Source organism: Rana temporaria, chromosome 10 (genome assembly GCF_905171775.1).
Source record: "Rana temporaria chromosome 10, aRanTem1.1, whole genome shotgun sequence".
Classification (NCBI taxonomy): domain Eukaryota; kingdom Metazoa; phylum Chordata; class Amphibia; order Anura; family Ranidae; genus Rana; species Rana temporaria.
In genome coordinates, this window is record NC_053498.1 from 97,344,837 (window position 1) to 97,366,581 (window position 21,745).

The window sequence follows — 21,745 nt, forward strand, 5'->3', positions numbered from 1 at the left end:
AGACTCTTAGTTATTTATTTAAATCTAAACAGTCACATTATATTTAAATTTGATTCTGCAAATTTTTAGAATTCTAGAAACCATGGAGGTAGCCTTACAATTATTAGTAATAACGATAATAATTACAAATTAACAATGTCTTTAGCAGAGCTGCATAAGTGAGGGGACTAGATAACCAACCATTATCTGGAAATTATGTGCATATGATAATATTCACAGTATTTACCTGAAACAAATCAACATAAAATCTTTTATACATAATAGGTATTTACAATATATTGCAAAAATGCACTTGCAAGACTTTAGAGGGACCATACCACTATAGTGTCAGATATATCTAGGTCAACTCACAACTTATACATTTCATATATGGGTTTTGGATTGATTTCAGGAGTCACATCACATTCCTCTGCTTTTCTGCAAACCTTGTTCAAAAAACACTTACGGTATATCACAATATCCCTGCTAGATTCTACTCATATTGAATGTATAGCTTACAAAAACATACTGCCCTTACATAGTGACTAATACCTGTAGTACCATAGTGATGGTTTTAAGCTGGTCATACATTATACAACTTTCTTGTTCGATTTCCTTTAGATTTACTTTCAACTATGCAGTGCAAAGGCATACCTGAATGCATCCAAATTTAAAGTACTGTATTTAGGTTTGACCTCATATTACATGGTTTTGGTAAATCTAAAGGAAAAGCCTAAGATTCAGTCCAGAGCACTCCTAGGCAACCCTTCACATACTAAAGCAAACTGAAATATAGAGGATGAAGTTAAATGATTTTTTAATACTTCTTATCCCTCTCTCTGTCTAAAATAGGCAAATTGGTAAACTTATATGTTAGGTGTACCACAAAGACATGTCTCCCCAAAATCAAAATGCAATACAATAAAGAAGCCATGTTATTTTGCTCAAAACTGTAAGATTGCAATACAAACTTTTAGTAGCTTCCAAAGTAATTAAAAATGCCAATACAGTTATAACTTTTGTTTTTGTATGTTTTTGCAAAATAACTTTTTTCTTCTCAAAGAAGTCACATATATATTACAAAATCAGTTCAAAGTAGCTCAGCCTTTGGTCAGAAGCAGAATTTCAACCAGTGGTGGTGCGTCCATAGAGGGCGCCAGAGCGCCGCCCCCTCTCGCTCTCGCACCGCCACTGATACAATACATAGATTCATGCATTGCATGAATCTATGTATCGCCGCTGCCGCCGATTTTTCAGATGGCCGGCCCCCTGGCGAGCGCCGTCTATCTGAATAACGGCAGCTGGTTGGCTGTGTAAGTGCCTATCAGAGCCAGCGGCTCTGATAGGCTTTCCAATTACAGCCCTCCGGCTTCCAGGTGCTTATCCAAGGGATGCACGGGGGGTGTTCTCAGCTAGAGAGAGTCAGATTCCATGGCCCTCGGAACTAGTGTCCCCACTGGAAAATGGGGATGTGGCCTTGACAGGAAAGGGTGGGAAGGGGTGGGTCATATTTAAATTAGGGGGTGCACAAGTTTAGTCAGGCCTAGGGCAACACAAAACCTAAACACAAAAAACACCACTGCATTTACCACTGGCTTTATGCTAGACAGAATAGACCTCACCAAAATGGCCAGTAGAGAATACAATACTTTTTATTGATAGTACAGTAGCCAATATATGGGACATGAAATTTGTACACAGGATCAAATGTTCAGTAAAGTCAGGACAACCAATCAGAAAAATTCACCTGACATTAGACAGATACATAGCTGATACATGACGGATAGGTGCTTTCACTGTCTATTCAGCAGTATTAGTAAAAATCTTACAATCATTTAAGTTATACAGAAATATATTTTCTGAAAATAAAACACGGTAGTAAGTTCCCAGAAAAATGTTAGGCCAAGGACTTAAAAACTTGGGTGATCCAATCTATTGCAATTATTCCATCTACTGCTTTTCTCAAGCAGTGTGCACAATCATAGCATAAACAAATTACAGCAGCCTGTTTACAACCTTTAGGCAATTATAATTTGAATCCGATGGAACATAAATCAGCTTTATTTAAACAAACTACAATTTTTACAAAGGCCTAAGCTAAACTGAGGCTTTCGTTTTGGGTGGGTGCCAGCAAGATAAATCATCTACTGGCTTAGATCTCTATAGAACTTTGGCAGAAGGATCTGTGCCTGTGTGTTCACGGCTCCACCCACCTGCCAAAACCATTATGGCAGGGTCAACATCTCTGTTGGATTCTTTGTTTAATCATTTATTCGATTTTTATAAAACATGCAGCAATAGGATCAAAGGAAAACTCCAGTTTTAGCAAAGTCAAATTCCAAAACAGATAAAAACTTTTGGTTCACACCTATGTAGTTTACTTTTGATCAGTTTTTGCAGTGCTTTTTGCTGCGTTTTGCATTTTTGCACACGCATTTTTTATGGGTTTTTTTTGTTGGCCAATTTGTTGTTGGGCAGACTAAAAAATGCAAATTGCCGCAAAATCACGGCAAAATGCTGCTTCTCAATTCAAGTGTTTTGAACCAAAAATTTTGAATAAAAAATTTCCTGGCCCTTCCCAAAAATGCAGGGGATGAAAAAAAAGCATAGATGTGAATGTATCCCTTATGCATTGTACACAAGAAGTCAGACGGAATTTTTTCATTGGAAATTCTAACCCATCTGACTTTTTTCCGTCAGAGTTTAGAAATAGAACATGTTTTATTTTTTTTCTGATGGAAAAAAATCCTATCAGAAATTCCGATCGTGGAACTTCCGACGGAGTAAAAGCCACGCATGCTCAGAATCAAGTCGACGCATGCTCAGAAGCATTGAACTTTTCTCGACTTGTCGTAGTGTTTTAAGTCACCGCGTTTTGGACGGTCGGAATTTGGTCTGACAGTGTGCATGCAAGACAGCTTGAACATAATTCCAACCGCAAATTCCATCGGATTTTATCGCATCGGAAATTCCGATCGTGTGTACAGGGCATTAGGCTGGATTCACACCTATGAATTTTTAGTGCTTTTTGCATTTTACAGATTTGCTCTACAGAACGTGTTCCATAGGAAACCATGTAAAATGGACTTTAGTGCAAATCTGCAAAATGCAAAAAGCACTAAAAATGCCTAGGTGTGAATCAAGCCTTAAATAAACTTTAGTGCATTTGCAGGCCTAAGTTGGAATGGGGAAGGATAAGAAACACTTTCAGGTTTTTATTGCTGTCTGTGCCCCTGCTTACCTTTGCTTACTCTCCTGGCAACACAAATCTCCCCAATGGAAGATAGCTAAAATAGGTTTTCCCTCTATCCCACTCTACTGATAAAAAAATTGCAATTGGCTGTGTCCCTGTTGGAAAGATTTTCATTCACTTCCTGTTTTGGTGACACATTGCATATCCTTGTAGAAGTGGAGCTGCCTATAAACTCTGCAAGGGATTGAAAGATCTACAAGAAAAATTATAATCCTGTATATATTAAGCAATGGTTGCAGGGAACCAGTTTTTTTTTTAGTTTCAGAAAATCGTAGCTGGTTGCATCAGAATAAATAAATAAATAATAAAAATAATAATAATACAAATAATAATAATAATATATATATATATTTCGTTTTTTTTTGTTCAACCAAAACTGCAGTTTTCCTTCAATTTGACTTTGGAGGTGTTGGGGAGCTGAGCTGGGAACTTGTCTCTATCTTCCCGAGAAATATACAGGTGAGTCAGTGGGTGATTTACCCCTACTACTATTACTGTGAGTATAAGTGAATCTTTTTGTATTTAGCCTCAGGCTGCTGTATAAAGGGAAGGAACAGCTTGTTCTTATAAAACCATTAGGATTTTCTGATGTGTTGTTCAAGTCTACAAACAAAACAACAAAGTAACACAAAATGACATAACACAAGCAGGATGATGTAGACACGGCGCCGCTGTTGTCTTTGCTGTCACGGTGTAGAAGGCCAGCGGGTGACTCATCCCAAGCCTGCATAGGGAATACAAACCAAAATAAAATGAAGTGAATTTACTTTTCTGACTTGACGTATTTGGCCGAGTTAAAAATATTCGTAAAGAGCACTAAGTAATGTTACAGCCTAAGCACAATGTCGTTGTATCAGCTTTCATTTAATTATTTTCTAAAGTTGAAAGACCTGCTCTGGTTTTCTGCTCAAACGTTTGGAACCTCTCTGTGTATTTATTTATGACAGGTATTTAAAGGGCAGCCATCACTAATTTTGTGGCCCCTTACACAGCTTTAGGCAGGGCCCCCTGGAGCAGAGAATGGGGGGGGGGGCCCTCTTCTCTCCTGCCGCAAGATGATAAGTGGGGGGGGGGGGGGGGTTGTGGTAACGAAAGTGTCTTCACTTCTCTCTCCTGCCGCCGCGAGATGATAAGCAGGACGGGGGGATGGGGATTGGTGCTGACGAACTGAACAAATTTAAGTCAAGTCTTCTCTTCTCTCTCCTGCCGCGAGTTGCGGCAGACGAAAAAATATAAAAAAAATAAAAAAACACGGGGGGTGGGTCCCTGCCATAATAAAGTTGCTAAAGGTGGGGGGGTCAGATGAAAAAAAAACGGGGGGGGGGGGCATTCTGGCCCCTCCCGCGAGTTTCTAAAGGTGGGGGGGGCTAAATGAAAAAATGTAATAATTAAAAAAAAACAGGGGGGGGGGACCAGGCCCCTGGGGACCATCGGACCCCTTACAGGTGTAATGCCTTTACCCCCCTGATGGCGGCACTGGGTATTTATATAGCATCAACAATTTATTCAGCACCTATGCAGTCCAATTTCGATCCCTGTACGGTTAGCTTAAAGTTCCTATCACACATGCATACATATACACTATATTGTCAAAAGTATTGGGACACCTGTCTTTACACGCACATGAACTTTAATGGCATCCCAGTCTTCGTCTATAGGGTTCAATATTGTGTTGGCCCCACAAGGTTTAGGAGTGTGTCTATGGAAATGTTTGAGGCCAGAAGCATAATTGTAAGGTCAGGCACTAATGTTGGACGAGAAGGCCTGGCACGCAGTCTCCGCTCTAAATCATTCCAAAGATGTTCTATCGGGTTAAGGTTAGGACTCTGTGCAGGCTAGTCAAGTTCCTCAACCCCAAACTTGCTCATCCATGTCTTTATTAAAGTTCATGTGCGTGTAAAGACAGGCATCACAATACTTTTGACAATATAATGCAGATATAGATGTGACCTACATGCATGTTTTTTGAGTGTGAACTCAAGGGACCCCACACAAGTACAGGAGAACATGCAATCTCCAGGCAAGTAGTATCCAGGCTGGGATTCAAACCAAGAACCTCAATGCTGCAAGGCAAAAGTGATAACCTCCAAACCACTGTGTGCCCCTGATGAATTGGTCTTAGGCCTCATTCACACTTGTGAATGGGGCCATTTGTGATTATCTGCAGGAGTCCTAGCTGGGGTTCCCTGTGATTAGCTGCAGATGGGTAGCTCCATTGAAAGCAATAGGAGGCTGACAGCTCTTGCAGTTATTAGAGGCCAATTGCTTGTAGTTCAGCGATTACCTGCAAATGATTGGCCCTGGACATAGATATTCTATGGTGACAGCTGCCACAGATAGCAGTGTCCTAATGTCATCTCTCAATTGAAACCTTCAAGGACCAGTTCCATAGCACTGTGTGATCTTGTGTGTACACAGTGGGGAGCCAGCTGTGATTTCTCAGGAAGTCACAGTTGGCTCCTATGTCCAAAATGGTGGTGCCAGGGACCTGCAGCGGTAAGAAAACCAGCTGCCAGAAGACAGCGCTGGACTCTTAGGCACTGGTAAGTACTTTATTGTTAGAAGTCAGCAACAGTATTTGTAGCTGCTGACTTTTACATTAAACAAAACTGAAGACTGAAGCTCCTCTTTCATTTGGATACACAAATCTCAAAACACTTGCAAGTATGAAAAAAATAAATATTAGAAATCTCTCAGCTTATAGTGTACTTCCCAAATGGAATTATGATGTAATATGATTGGATTCACTAGGGATGAATACTGGATCAGGCTTTGTGTGTGGCTCTCATAGACGCGAGTTTCACAACTCGCATTCGGCGCTCTATAAGTATTTATTCCAATCCAATCCAATCCAACCTTTGTTCTTCATGATTTTACCCAGTCCCGAAACAAGGCTATTCAGTGCCCAGGGCAAAGATGTCAAACTACGCCCCTTCCCTCAGGCCTTGTACACACGACAGAGTTTCTCGGCAAAAAACAGCAAGAAACTTGCTGGGAGATATTTTTTTGCCGAGGAAACCGGTCGTGTGTACATTTTCGTCTAGGAAACTGTCGAGAAACTCGACGAGCCAAAAAGAGAGCCAGTTCTCTATTTCCTCAACGGGAATGGAGAAACTTGCCTTGTCGAGTTCCTTGACAGCCTGACAAGGAACTCGACGTGGAAAACAATGTGTGTCGACCATCGAGTTCCTCGGTCGTGTGTACGAGGCTTCAGAGTTAGAGTCAGGGGGGACACATTCCTGGAAAAAAACATTGTGCCCATGGCAACCGTCCCTCCTGCCCACCCCTTGTTGTACTGTAAGATCATGAAGAACAAAGGCCCTCAATGAGAGACACATACAAATCCTGATCTGGTAGTCATTAGACATGTGCATTCGTTACCGTTTTAACAAACAAAAACGAATGTGCAGAATCCGAAATCCAAAAGATCCGACATAAAAAAAATGCTTTATTTTTGTTTTCGTTTCTACAACAGTACGATATAGATAGGAGATTCGACATGACACTGACAATAGCAATCTGTGTCTATCAAACCTGTGGTCGAATGTGCCTAACCTTAACTCCATTTGTCCAAGATTATTCTACATAGAGAGGAAAGATTCAAAATAGACTGGAAAGATTTGACATTATAGAGACAGTGTTGGGGTAGACCATTCGACATGAACGACGAAGATTCGATGAAGCAGTGAAAACAATATACAAACGTCTAATCTGTCATTGAAGGCTTATGGTGTCTGTCGAAAGTTCTAAGAAGATTCGACAAGCAGCTAAACACCGCAATCATACATTTTCGGTCAAATGCTCGGCCCATAGACTATAGAAGAATTTGAATGTTAGTTGACTAGTAATAATAATTTATAAATATAATTATTAGTGTCATACAACATTAGAATTCTTCTATAGCTTGTAGGCGGAAATGTACGATTGCGGCGTCGTACAGTTTAGCTGCTCCGTCTAATCTTCTTAGAACATTCGACAGACACCATAAGCCTTCCATGACAGATTTGACCTTAATTAATTCAGCTTTTTGGACGAATGCATATTTTAACAAAACAAAATAAAGAAAAACGAATTTCGGGAGTAACTAAATAAATTAATTTTTCAGACGAAAACAAAATTTGAAACGAAATATTTCAGTGTGCACATGTCTATTATTCATCCCTAGTGAATCCAATCATATTACATAATTCCATTTGGGAAGTACACTATGAGCTGAGAGGTTTCTACTATTTTTTGGGAAATATTTTGGGAAACCTAAATTTGACATGTACATTTTGAACAGCTTCCCAACTTTTTGGGAATTGGGGTTGTACTACCAAATTTCAGAAGTTATTGGCTCTGCATGTAAGATAATAAAAGGACAGGTTATACTTTAGGAGACAACTGATTTAGCAACAATAACTGCCTCAAAAAAGATTTGTTGCAAGCAAAAAAATGTATTCCAGGATCTTGTTTTATTTTCCTAGATGCCCAAAGATGCACACTAGGAAGCTTGTTTCTGGGTCATTGTCAAGTAATACAAACAGGACCATTATGGAAAAGGCTGGTAAATCATTTTCAGACAGGTGCTTTTAATTTCCAGCTTGCTTTCTCCTATTTGAATTTTGTTAAAGCGGGGGTTCACCCTAAAAAAAAATTCTTACAATACATTCAGCTCACTACCGACATTGACAGTATGTAGATAATTTTTTATTTTTTTTTCTGTACATACCTCGTATAGCTATTTCTTAGCTGGCTTCCGGGTAGTGAATCCCGCGGGAGTGGGCGTTCCTATGCAGCAGTTAGTGATTGATGTGATGACAAAAACTCCCCCACCCGTCGCATAAGGAGCGTCACGAATTGCCGAAAGAAGCCGAACGTTTGTGCGCAGGCGCCGTATAGAGCAGACTCGACTTCTTTTGGCAACTTGTGATGCTCCTTATGCAACGGGGGGGGTAGTTTTTGTCATTACGTCAATCACTAACTGCTGCATAGGAATGCCCACTCCCGCGAGATTCACTACCCGGAAGCTGGCTAAGAAAATAGCTATACGAGGTATGTACAGCAAACAAAAAAAAAAGATCTACATACTGTCAATGTCGGTAGTGAGCTAAATGTAATGTTAGAATTTTTTTTAGGGTGAACCCCCGCTTTAAGGAACTTTCTTGATTAAGAAGGAACATAAAGACAAACAAAGCAGCCAGATGCTTGGAGGTGGTCATTTGGAGGTTAGTTACGGGTCTTGTTAGCTCACGTTGGCCACAACACTGCCTTGAAAACTCCAAATGCATTTGCACAATATACTTACCATAACTTTTATAAATGGTAACAAGGCACATTTTACTGGGGACCTGCAAAGAGAAAACAAAGTTAATTCAGCAGCTGTGTACCATCATGTTTTATGCAACTAAGTTAAGGGTTGAAGCCAAAATCGGCAAATGAGCTGTATAACAAGCCATGATTTTAAAGGAAGACAGTTCTCACTAACATATCGTTATAATGTTTGCTTTTGTTCAAACATCTGAATGTTTTATTAACAATGTCACTGGATATTATTTGTTTATACTGAATTATCTGTTTGGGACAGTGTGATATACAAAGATGTGATGGACTCTGTTTGTTTTTCAGCTGATGATTTTCAACTTTATATATTACTATACTTTGTTGAAAATGTATATAAACTCCAAGCTGAGCAACAGCTGGCATAATATGATGTGAGAGAGGATCATGCATTATTCCCCATTAGTGTACAGGGGTGCAGACAAGGGGGGTTGGGTTCTGGGAGGTGGAGGAGCTGTACTGAGGAGGCAGAGCTGTACTGGGGGAAGCTGTACTGAGGTGGCAGAGCTGTACTGAGGAGGCAGTTTTCTACTGAGGGGGTTGATCTGTACTTGGGGGGCATAGCTGTACTGAGAGGGGAGCTGTACTGAGGGGGAAGCGCTTTACTGGGGGGCTCTGTACTGAGGAGGCAAAGCTGTACTGGGTGGGAGGGGAAGCGGCACTGAGGAGGCAGAGCTGTACAAGGGACAGGGGGAGCTGTACTGAGGGAGCAGTGTTGTACTGGGGAGAGAGAGGGGGACTGTACTGACGGAACAGAGCTATATGAATGGGAAACTGTACTGAGGGGACAGAGATGTACTGGGGAGAGAGGGGGGGGGGCTGTACTGAGGAAACAGAGCTATATTAAAGGGGAAAGGTACTGAGGGGGCAGAGATGTACTGGAGAGAGAGGGGAGACTGTACTGAGGGAACAGAGCTATACTAAAGGGGAAAGGTACTGAGGGGGCAGAGATGTACTGGGGAAGCTGTACTGAGAGGGCAGAGATGTACTGGGGGGAGCTGCACTGAGGGGCAGAGATGTACTGGGGGATCTGTACTGAGGGGGCAGAGATGTACTGGGGGAGCTGTACTGAGGGGGCAGAGATATACTGGGGGGAGCTGTACTGAAGGGGCAGAAATGTACTGGGGGAGAGAAGGGGACTGTACTGAGGGAACAGAGCTATACTAAGGGGGAATTGTACTGAGGGGGCAGAGATGTACTGGGGGGTCTGTACTGAGGGGGCAGAGATGTACTGGGGGGAGCTGTACTGAAGGGGCAGAGATGTACTGGGGGAGCTGTTCTGAGTGAGCAGAGCTGTAATGAGGAGGAGCTGTACTAAGGACAAGGAAAATGTGCTGGGGGGGGGGGGGGTGTGCTGTAATAAGGGGCAGAGCTGTATTAGCCAACAGATTGAACAATTAACAATTGATTAATGTTAGTTTTAAAACAGAAATCAATTTAAAAACTACAGTCCCTCTCTGGCAATTACGCCAGTTCTTAGAACATCTGCTAGAGCAATGGTTTTAACCAGGACAGCAAGGTTGCCTAAAACGTATTATCCTTTTTTTGCATGGTAGCTGTCACACCTCATTCAGCATCTACCATTTTTATCAGGTCTACAAAAGGAGATTTTTTTTAGATGGTAAGGCAAAAGGCAAGTTATTCTACACTGCATTCTATATATGGGCTAAATTATTTAAACAGAATGTGCGAAGCACGCTGCGCTTTTTAATTGGCCTGGTGGTGGAGGAAGGAGGAGGAGGGCTGACTTCCGAGTGGCGGCGCCACGGCACCGTCTCCCAGAAATGGGGACAGGTACCTGTCAAAAACAGGTACCTGTTCTCCCCTCCCCCCTGAAAGGTGCCAAATGTGGCACCGGATGGGGGAGTCAGTTAAGTGGAGGTTCCACTTTTGGGTAGAACGCCACTTTAAGTTGCTTATCAAGAAAAACCTAGTCCCCATGTCACCTCTTAAAACCACTTACTCTCAGGCTCCATTCAGTGTCCCTCCGGTAATAAGCTTTGGTTAATGGAAGAGGGGCCCCTCCTGAGGATCAATTAAACCTTACACATCTGGCTCCAGTTCTGTACCAACCTATACAAGGGTAGCCACCAAGTTACCCTGATGCAACCTTCGCTCCAGCTAGATTGTATTGTAGATTACATAGATTGTAAATGTGATACCCTATGAATAGGTGGCATGACCAGCCACGTAACACGTAAGGGAGAGAGGAGAGCCATTGGTGACGTCATCCCCGCTTGCGGCAGAGAGCGGAGGAGTCTGTGTATTTACATGCTGTTTGTTTTCTACATAAATTGTGAGTTATATTTTACTAAATAAATTATTTGGTTTTAATGATACTGCACTATGGAGCATATGTTTGTCTTTGCATTTACCATTGGGGGCTATTATCCTCGTTGAGGGTACTTAGACATCGCCAGCTTGGAGGTTCAAAGTGATCGATCCGTGAGATATCTGGTTACCGTGATTGAGAGCTGCTGTCATATTTATTGGGAGGCTTAAAACTTAAGCCAGCTGAGGTGAGAGGCTGATGAGAACGGGGTCACTTGGAGTGGAGCACTTGTCAGTTTGTAGTGGATTTCTTTGTCACTTTGCACTTCAGGAAATTTATGGACATTGTCATCGTTTTTTTGCATGAGACTGGACCTATCAATATTTTTAAGGAGCACTTTTTTGAAATTTTCGCATATTACACATTACTGCATGAAGATTGTTTGTGGTCAATGTGTACTTATTGCAATTTTTTGCACATTCTCTAGGAACTTTTTTGCACTATCGTTGCCCTCTTTTTTAGACGCACTTTATTATGCACATTGTATAATATTTTTTTTTACATCAGATATTTTATTTTAATTAGTATTTGCATATTTGCACTATTTTTTTCAGTATTGATTTACTGTCTTATGTTATTACATTAGATTTACGTATCTAATTATTTATTGGTTTAATTAGTAAACGCACCAACGCCCCCCCCCCTTTTTATATAGATTGTAAATAGAGCCCGAGAGAAAATTCACAAGTTTGGCTTTTTGGTCTTCTTGGTTTGTTTTAGGGATTACACGATTTAATAAAATTCATAGCCATAGCTAAAAAAAGTTCACACAGCAACTATGTGTAGAAGACCTATTCTTGCTTTAGATATAGTCATCAACAGACAAATTAATTTGATGATAGTTAAAAAGATATACTTCATTAGATCTGATATCATAATATTGCATAAAAAGTTTTGCAGCCATGGTCCGACTACTGTAATATCCTAGGCTTGTAACGATCTTTGAGTTTTTCTAGTGTATTCTGCGTATTAGAAAAGTGCAGGGCTGATATTGGTCTGATTCTTGTGTCTCATAATTAATATAGTAACTATATGCTCTTGTATTTTGTCATTAAATATCTAGGTTGAAATGGATACTTATTCAATGTTTGTTTAACTGCTTACTAAGTACCAATGTAACATTTGTAAAATTGTACAGTTGTATTCATCCCATTTAAAAAAAAAAAAAAAAAAAAACTGTTGAGATGTAAAAATTGTTACTGACACATATATGAAAGTAACTGATGCTGCAGGACCTGAGCTGGCTCAGACACAGAGCACCAGTACATGGAGGGAAAGTGGGGGCATAACCCAGAGACTGGGGCACATCAGGGAGCTCCAGCAGCACTATGAAAGTGGTTACATAGTTACATAGGGATAGATTTACCAAAACTGGAGAACTCAGAATCTGGTGCAGCTGTGCATGGTCGCCAATCATCTTCTAAACTCAGCTTATTCAATTAAGCTTTTGCCTAAAAGCTGATTGGTTACTATGCAGAAATGAGCCTGATTTTGCACCCTCCAGCTTTAGGCGCCTGTCACCTCCATGGAAAGAATTCTGCTTGCTCAGTGGGTGGATTGCTCCACTGATCACCACTGAGCAGGCGGATGACAGGTCCATCTTCGCTCTCCTCTATGGTGAAATCAGGGGAAAATGGGCCGCCTGTCCGTTTTTATCTGATCATATAGGATTTGACAGATGGATGGAAAATAGGACCACCATTCGTCTGGATTTTGCAGACAGGATCGAATAGCAGTGGATGTCAGCACATGTGTCACTGCTGACATTTGCTGCTCCATAGGGGAGACTAGAGGGTGTGATCGGGTCCACCTGAAAAACTGACAGGCATACCTGATTAGACAGCCGTTGTCAAAGGGCCCGTTGATAAATAAACCCCATAGTTTAAAAAGGTTAAAAAAAAAAACACTGGTCCATCCACTTAAACTTGTGGTTGGTTATTGCAACCCAGCAGGCACTTTATAGTGCCCATAATTTCCAAATAATAATTTTTTCCTTGTACAGGTTTTACTTTGATCATCCATCACCCATCATAAAGATTGATGATTGTTTTTGTCTCTTAATCTATTTTTACGGATCACTGAGTGTTAAATTAATCAAACTTGTACTTTTTGAAGTAAGTTGAACACATGGTGGTGTATTAAATGCTTGACTGAATAAAAACAGCTTAAACAGATTATGCTTACCTAAATAATTATAACCTCAGAAAAAAACTTTATTTAACCGTCAGTCCATTAGCCATCAAGACAAAATGGTGTGCATCATTTTGTTGTTCACAATAATGAACACTAGATGGCAAAGCTTCCTAAAAATGTTGAATACAGTGCATGCACCGATCCGCATTCCAGTTTGTTTGTGTAGCCTCACCAAGTTTAGCAGCTATTAAAATTGTTATGTAAAGAAACACTGTATTGGGAAACTACTTCTGTCGAGCAGAATTGTCCCATTGTGCTTCAAAAGTAGCTCATGTAGCTTTTTGAGCTGCAGGGCATCAAGCTCCAGGTGCCTGTGTTCCATCAGATATGGCAACCTGTCAGAATTGGTAACGAAAGTGACGCTCCTTTGCCACCATCTTGCTACACCCTGCACACTTTCCTAGGTAAGGCTACACCTAGAAGGGGGCAAGCGGACATCTTGTTACACCCACTGGAGTTTTGCATTTCACAGTTTTTTTTAAGAGAAAACGGAGCTCATAAGGTGAAATACAGTATTTAGAAATCCGACTGATTCTTTAGATGTTTACATTTTAAAAGCAGCAGCAAACCTGCTGATCTCACAGGTTTGCTAATGGGACAAAACACCGCTGCTTTTATAATTCAACATGTAAACAGTCCGATGGAATACTGTATTTCACCATTTATGCTCCATTTCCTGTTATAAATAACTGTGAAATGCAAAACTATGCAAACAAAGAGCGGAGCTTGGCAGGAAGCACGCACGAGTGCCCTATAGAAAGTGGCTTGCTGTAGGGGCATTTGGTCGGGGTGAGCCAGGAGTGGCGGCAGGAGAACCAAGAAGATGATAATCAGGACTGCTCTCTGCAAAACCACTGCACAGAGCAAGGAAGCATATCATGTTTGTTACTATTGGCTCTCAATAGTAACCAATAGTAACAAAGAAAGTTTGTTACTATTGGCTCTCCAGCAGGGCCGATCCGCCCTATAGGCTCACTATGCAAGCCGCTTAGGGCTCCGCAAAGCTGCGGAGGGCTCCCCAAATTACTAGAGGCCCCCCGCCTGGTGAGTAGTCATTTTCGGCCCCTCACCCCACTTCTCAACTGGCTGCATGGGAGAAGAGGTAAGAAGTCAGCACCCCCCCCCCCGCTTCTCACTTTAATGTAAAATGTAATTTCCGAAAGCAGAACACCCCCTCCCCCCGCTTCTCAACTTTAATCTTTAATGTGACATGTCATTTTGCTTAGGGCCCCAGGGAGGTCAGGATCGGCACTGCTCTCCAGCATACCAGCACACCCACCAATTTTGCTTCGGTAATAATAACATATATCCTTCATCATGCCTGAAAAGTGAAAACCATGTTTAAAGGGGTCCACCTCCACCAGAAAATAAGAATCATGCTGAAAAAACACTTGCATACTTTTAACTTCTAATTTGCAAACGACTTCAGCTTCTCCCAGATTATTAATGGCCCTGCAGGTGTAGGTTCCCCCATCAAATGGGCTTGGTTTGCGGATGTTCAGTGTCAAGACACCTTGATTATGTTTCATGATGAATTTAGGGTCATCTCTAATCTCCATTTTATTTTTCATCCAGATTACTTTAGGCTGTTAAAATGAGAAGCAGAAAACAGATGTGATACTTTAATAGAGTACAGTGGCTTTAATTTGCACATGTAGAAAACCCACAATTACTGTATGTAAGGTTAAGTGATATAAAAAATAAAAAACATGCACTCTATTTTCTTATTCTGCAACTACATTTATAATCATTACTAGCTGAATACCCGGCGTTGCCCGGTCTTCCTAGCTTAACCTTTTGGGGAGGAAAATCATAGTAATATAAATATACCCATCTTTTATATAAGGGTGTAGGTAAGGGTTAATTTAACTGTCATATATTTGGCATATAAGTAATATGTGTACCAGGTATTATTGAAATATCTCCAGGCGTACAGAAGTTATGTGGGAACATACATTTCCCATTGATTTGCATGGGACTTTAAACAAAAACCCTGACCCTCACAAATGGGGGTAGTTAAGGGATAAATTAACTATCCTATAGTTTAAGTGGACATATAAGTAACATGTGACCAAGTGTTATGGAAATATGTACAGCCGTTTGGAAGTTATGAAGTAACATGTATTTCCCATAGAGTTGAATGGGACTTTAAAGGAAAACCCCGACCATGGCAAATGGGGGTGGGTAAGGGTTAAACCACCTATCCTATGTTTGTTGCTGACATATAAGTAACATGTGTGCCAAGTTTCATGTTAATATCTTTAGCCGTTTGGACGTGATGCTGGAACATACATACACACGTTGAGTTTTATATATATAGATTTGACTTAATGAACACAATTGTGAACATTGGGAGATGCATAACATTTGCCGAAGTCTTCTTGAATTTAGCTGATATGAGCTTTAAAAGCAAATAGGGTGTTTTACTTTGTAAAGAATACCCAGTAAGGTGTAAGGAAAGTAAAGACCAGCATTTTTCCTTGCAAATGTTTGAATGATGTACATCTGTAGAGTATAACCTCATTCACCAAGCTCTGGGGTCATGGTATTCTGTTCATCCCTTTATAAAGTTTTACCAGGTAGATCTCTTGACCTCTGCTGATGTGAGCTTGGTCCACAAGGTTCTTTAAGTTGTGATCTGAGAGTTCTGGGTCCATGTAGTTCTGTATGCCATTGTATGCTATTGTTGCAAACCCCTCGGGTTATTGTTTGGGGACATCCCATGCCCTATGACTACACATCCTGTGTCCTATATTGTATGATTAGGATAATGGGAATTTTGACTTACCTGTAAATTCTATATCTTGGAATACCATACAGGATACAGGTCCCTCCCCTCTGTTCTCTATTTCTCGTTATTGCTTGCTACAAAACTGGAGTCCAACAGAGTGGATAGTGTTATATGAAGGTGCACTGGGGGCCCTTCCCAGAAAAGTTTTTGTCAGTGCCAAATCACCTGAAGGTAGCAGTATATAACTCATGGTCTAACACAGTGGTCTCCAAACTGCGGCCCGGAGGCCGGATGCAGCCCTTTGTTTGCCTTTATCTAGCCCTTGAGGCACTATTCCTCCCACTGGTATGAGACACTATTCTGCCTACTGACACCAACTGTAGTGCACCATTTCTCACACTGACACCAACAATGGGGCACTCTTCCTCCCAATAATACCAACAATAGGGCATTAATCCCTCCCCTAATACCAAATGTAGTGATATTTACTCGCACTGATGCTAGGAATATTTCTGCATCTGCTGGCTACAGTCCAGCCCCCCTAAAGTCTGAAGGATAATAAACCGGTTCTTCAGCCTAGAAAAGGATCCACTACCCTGGGGCAGTTAACCTTGAAGGGATCTAGATCCCAAAAGATCCACTAACCAGGGAGATCAGTTTTTCGGGAAATCCGGTATCTGGTTACCCTCTGAAACCACTGCCTGTGGAAGAGAATTCCACATCCTAACAACTCTTTTAGTAAATAACTCACTTTTAGTGAATGGCCGCGTGTCTTATTAAATTCTCTTACGCTGAAAAGTTTTATCCCTATTGTGGGGTCACCAGTATGGTATTTGTACATTGAAATCATATCCCCTCTCAAGCGTCTCTTCTCCAGAGAGAATAAGTTCAGTGCTCGTAACCTTTCCTCATAACTAATATCCTCCAGACCCTTTATTTATTTTGTTGCCCTTCTCTGTATTCTCTCCAGTTTCTAGCACATCCTTTCTGAGGACTGGTGCCCAGAACTTGACAGAATACTCCAGCTGCGGCCGGACCAGAGTCTTGTAGAGTGTGAGACTTATCGTTTTATCTCTGGAGTCCCCTTTTTAATGCATGCCAAAATTCTGTTTGCTTTGCTTGAAGCTGCTTGGCATTGCATGCCATTGCTAAGTATGTTTTCTACTAGGACCCCCAGGTCCTGGTGGCAGGCTATGGGTGGCAAGTGACACACTGCATCTGGTGACAGGCTATAGGTGGCAAGTGGCATACTGCTTCTGGTGGCAGGCTATGCATGGCTAGTGGCACACTGCATCCAGCAACAGGTGAGGGTGGCGAGTGACATGAATTCTAGTTACACCCCCGCTTGATCCGTTCCTAAGAAATTTAAATGAAAAGATTGCCTATATGGACCAGCATCTCAATAATATGGCGATATGAGGTGCACAGTCACCATGGACTGTGTAGTCTGCTATAGTTTCTGGCTCTGTTTCTTCTTTTGTGTGATGGGCATTCCCACTTTTCCTTTTGCATGCCTTGTCATATCAAAATGCAATGGTTGTGGCAGCTGTGCAGACTTAGGAACCTGGGGGTTGTCTCAAGTTCCAATAATTAGGTGGTTTGACAAAGTTAACCTCGTTACTGAAATCAAATATATCCGTTTTGGGAGGGTTGGCCCTTAAAATAAACCTGTGGGTAAGTCAGAGCATATCACCTAAGCGCTATGGTCTTTTACTAGAGACAATAATATACCTTTGGATGACCTCTAACTGCACAGTTTAATGCTGTGCTGTATCCAGCCACTACGCAGCGATCTATAAGGGGTGTAAGGAACTTCGGAGCCATGCTAACATCCTGTTCTTGATAGTCTGATGGCTTAAAGATCAGGCCTGGGGAAAAGCAAGACATCATCATAATAGCGAAAAAATAATAATATCCTTTTAAACAAAATATAATATAAAGAAAAAGAGGTATAATGGTCACTGTATTGTTAGAATGTATTCCTTTCTACATACAGTCCTTATAAATAAACAAAAATATTGTGTATGCATTTATTTAAAGCAGGGGTCTCCAAACTGCGGCCCGAGGGCCGAATGTGGCCCTTTGCTAGTCTTCATCCGGCCCTTGGGCACTATTGCTCCCAATGATATGAGGTACTATTCCTCCCAATGACACCAACAATGGGGCACCATTTCTTCCACTAACACCAATGATGGAGCACTATTCCTGCTCCTACTGACCACCAACACCGAGGCCGTGTTTAGTCTCACTGATGCTTGGCCCAAGGCATTTTCTACCCCCACTGGTCGGAATCCGGCCCCCCTGAAGTCTGAAGGACAGTAAACGGGTCCTTTGCTTGAAAAGTTTGGAGACCCCTGATTTAAAGCAAAAACTTCTGTAATGCCTCGTACACACAACCATTTTTCATGACGAGAAAACTGCCATTTTTTATATTGGTCGAGAAAACCGGTCGTGTGTATGCACCCTAGCGGTTTTCTAGACGAAAAAACTGTCCGCAAAAAAATTGAAAACAGCTCTCTTTTTTCTCGTCGTGTTTCGTGTCAGTCTTTTTCTCATCGCGAAAAACGGTCGTGTGTATGCTTTTCCGAGGGGAAAAAGATCTCCATGCTCAGAATCAAGTATGAGACGGGAGAGCTTGTTTTGGTAAAACTAGCGTTCAGAATGGAGATAGCACATTTGTCTAGCTGTAACGGACTGAAAAGCGAATCGAATCTCACCAAACTTTTATTAACACAAGGATCAGCAAAAGCAGCCCAAAGGGTGGCGCCATTTGAAAGGAAATTCCCCTTTATAGTCCCGTCATACGTGTTGTACGTCACCACGCTTTGGCCGGACGTTTTTTTGCATGAATGTGTGTATGCAAGTCAGGCTGGAGAGGAATCATGGACGGCAAGAAAAACGATGGTGTGTACGCGGCATTACACTTTACTTTGGAGCCCCTCTAGCTGTCTCCTAAAAGGAGCTTTGAAAATCTAATGTTGGCGCTACACTCAAAAGATATATTCAGGAACATTTTGGACTATATAAGAAAATCCACGTAGACCTACTGAAAACAATAAATACATTTAGTATAGAACTGAACACAAGACTCCAGGTTTGCAAGACAAGAATACAAATTTTCTTCTGGATTCCTGTATGACTGGTTTACCTTTAAAAGTGTGACACTATTTTATCGGAGGTTACTGTTATTTATGAATATAAAAACCTGCTTCCTGACATATGCCTATCCATAGTATCTGAAACAGGAGACCGACAGAGCTGATGTACTTGAAAAAAAAGATTTCTGAAAGATCATGCAATCTTTCCTCCTTCTTTATTTCAAAAGCCTTTGCGCACTCTCTAGCTGCCATCTTGATTTAATATTTTAAATGTGGCTGATGAGAATTCCATGTAAAGACGTAATAAAATTAGAAAACAGTACACAATTTGTCAATGTTTGCTCGTTGTTTCAACAGAATAAATGTTTGACACTTCTCAGTGTGTATGTACATTAGGTGATGTACAGTATATATGTATGGTTTGTAAAATATTTGCAGTTTGGGATCATGGACATAGATCCACTAATCTTTAATTCTTGAAAAAAAAAAAAAATTATACAAAAAAAAACAACATTTAACTTTTTCATGTTTTGGGTGTGATGTGCATCACTAAATGCTTCTTTACATATGTTTTATTTGATAAAATGCTTGTACTAAAGCTTTGATCACCAAATGACCTTCAGTTGACTTTGATACTTAAATAAGGTTGGTGATAGACAGAAAGATATTTCCCCTAGAATGATGTATGATATCTGCCCATTTCTGAGAAAGTTTTATTGTCATTGGGTCCTGCTGTGGTCATTGAACAGCAGTCTTAATGGTGCACACATGAAGCCTAATTCACAAAGCTAACACCTCAGGACAAGCTTTCTTATTTTCATATAATGAATAACAATGATACTAATAATTATTATCATGTTAACCATTTTGCACCGGTGACTCCTGACCCTTTAAAGGGTTTCTGATATCGGGAGGCAGGGCAGGGTTTATGGTCATGTGACCTCCGTGATTGGCTATCACAGCGGTCACTTGCGACCGGGAGGCTTCCATTAGCCGCTGGTAACTGTGCTGGGAGCGCGCAGGGCGTGCACTCTTGGCACAGCTGGTGCGCAAGTATGCGACTGCTCAGCGTTAGGTTCCACCTGCATTTTTTGTGTACTGTCAGCTTGAAGGGGTTAACTTACAGTATATGCTTCTGATAACTTCCTGTTCCCTGCCCAGTTCTCGCTGTAAACCAAAGAACAATTCCTCCTATGGTATGGAAAGGGGAGGTGTTCTACAGTTCTAACACAACTTCTGTCCTACAGTGACAACATTATTCCACCCTAGGACAGGAAGTGTATTACTAGCAGGTTTTAACCACTTGTCGACCAGCCGATGTCATTATACAGCTCGTTCCCGCAAATCGTCGTAGGTGTACGTCGGCTCTTTTAAGAGCTATAGCAGAGGAGCCGATGCGCATGGCCAGCAGCTGCGATGTCCGCCAGCTACCCGCGATCACCCAACAGAGAACCAGAACGGGATCTGTCAATATAAACAAACATATCCCCCTTCTTCAAGGGGAGTAGAGAGTGATCATCTGTTCCTAGTGATCAGGAAAAGTGATTTCTCTCCTCCTCCAATCAGTCACCTCCCCCCCACAGTTAGAAACACCTCCCAGGAAACACATTTATCCCCTTGATCACCACTAGTGTTAACCCCTTCCCTGCCAGTGTCATTTATACAGTAATCAATGCATTTTTATAGCACTGATCGCTGTATAGATGTCAGTGGTCCCAAAAAAGTCAAAAGTGCCCGATCTGTCCGCCGCAATGTTGCAGTCCCGCTAAAAATCGCAGATCACCGTCATTCCTAGTAAAAAGAAAATGAATAATAAAAACGTCATAAATCTATCCCCTGTTTTTGTAGACGCTATAACTTTTGTGCAAACCAATCAATATACGCTTATTGTGATTTTGTTTACCAAAAATCTGTAGAAAAATTTCTAAACTGATGAAGAGATTTGTTTTTGATATTTTTTTCAAAAATGTTTATAGAGCAAAAAATAAAAACTGCAGAGGTTATCAAATACCACCAAAAGAAAGCTCTATTTGTGGATAGAGGGATAGAGGGTCACACGACCACGCAATTGTCAGTTAAAGCGACGCAGTGCAGTATCCTAAAAAATGCCCTGGTCATTAAGGGGGGAAATCTTCCAGTCCTTAAGTGGTTAAAGGTAACATATGATAGAAAAAAGCCTGAAAAAAAGAAAAGAAAACAAATGCAGCCATAAAATGTAAGGATGGGTAAGCTGCACTATATTACATTTTTCTTCTTGGGTTCAATTTTATTTCAGAAAGCTATGGTACTTATTTGTACATGTGTTTCTGGATGGAAATGTATACATACCTGCTTTTTGGATGAGGGCTGTGTTCTTGGAGACTCCTGGGTTCTCGCTAAGGCCAACTAAGTTCTCACTGAACACTCTAAAGTAATATTCATTTCCCATGATGAGGTCAGATACTGTACAGCGCGGCTGACGATTGTGCTCATATACTGTGAACCATTCCTGAGGAGTATCAGAGAATGACACAAAAAACATTAGAACTTCTTTCTAAATGTATTTTTTTAGATTAACATAAAATTAAAAACCTAGCAATATATTTTGAAAAAAGATTGGGTCTTCAGGGTAAAGGATGACATAGCAGAGAAATATGCAAACAAGGAATTAAAATACAACTATCTGCAAAACGTGTTTTTTTTATTTTGGATAGAGCAAAGGAAGATTATATAACCCTTACCAATTTGTTTTTTACAATCTGTGTCACATTGCAGGCATTTCTATTCACTTCCTGTCCCATAGCCAAACAGGAAGTGAAAGGAAATCCTGCAAATTAAGGAAATTCCTTGGGAATCCCCAG

General features: G+C 41.0%; 1 protein-coding gene across 2 annotated transcripts in view; it reads right to left on the minus strand.

The window, feature by feature from the left end:
• Positions 1–3,490: 3,490 nt before the first annotated feature.
• MYBPC2 (myosin binding protein C2) overlaps positions 3,491–21,745 on the minus strand; it is a 131,695-nt gene continuing 113,440 nt past the window's right edge. For both annotated transcript variants that reach the window (XM_040325787.1, XM_040325785.1), the window contains 5 exons: positions 21,234–21,393; positions 17,539–17,675; positions 14,476–14,662; positions 8,520–8,562; positions 3,491–3,956 (listed from right to left, as the gene is read on the minus strand). In XM_040325787.1, coding sequence (XP_040181721.1) covers positions 8,552–8,562; positions 14,476–14,662; positions 17,539–17,675; positions 21,234–21,393 — 495 coding nt within the window. In that variant the 3' untranslated portion in view covers positions 3,491–3,956; positions 8,520–8,551. The remainder of the gene's footprint in view (positions 3,957–8,519; positions 8,563–14,475; positions 14,663–17,538; positions 17,676–21,233; positions 21,394–21,745) is intronic.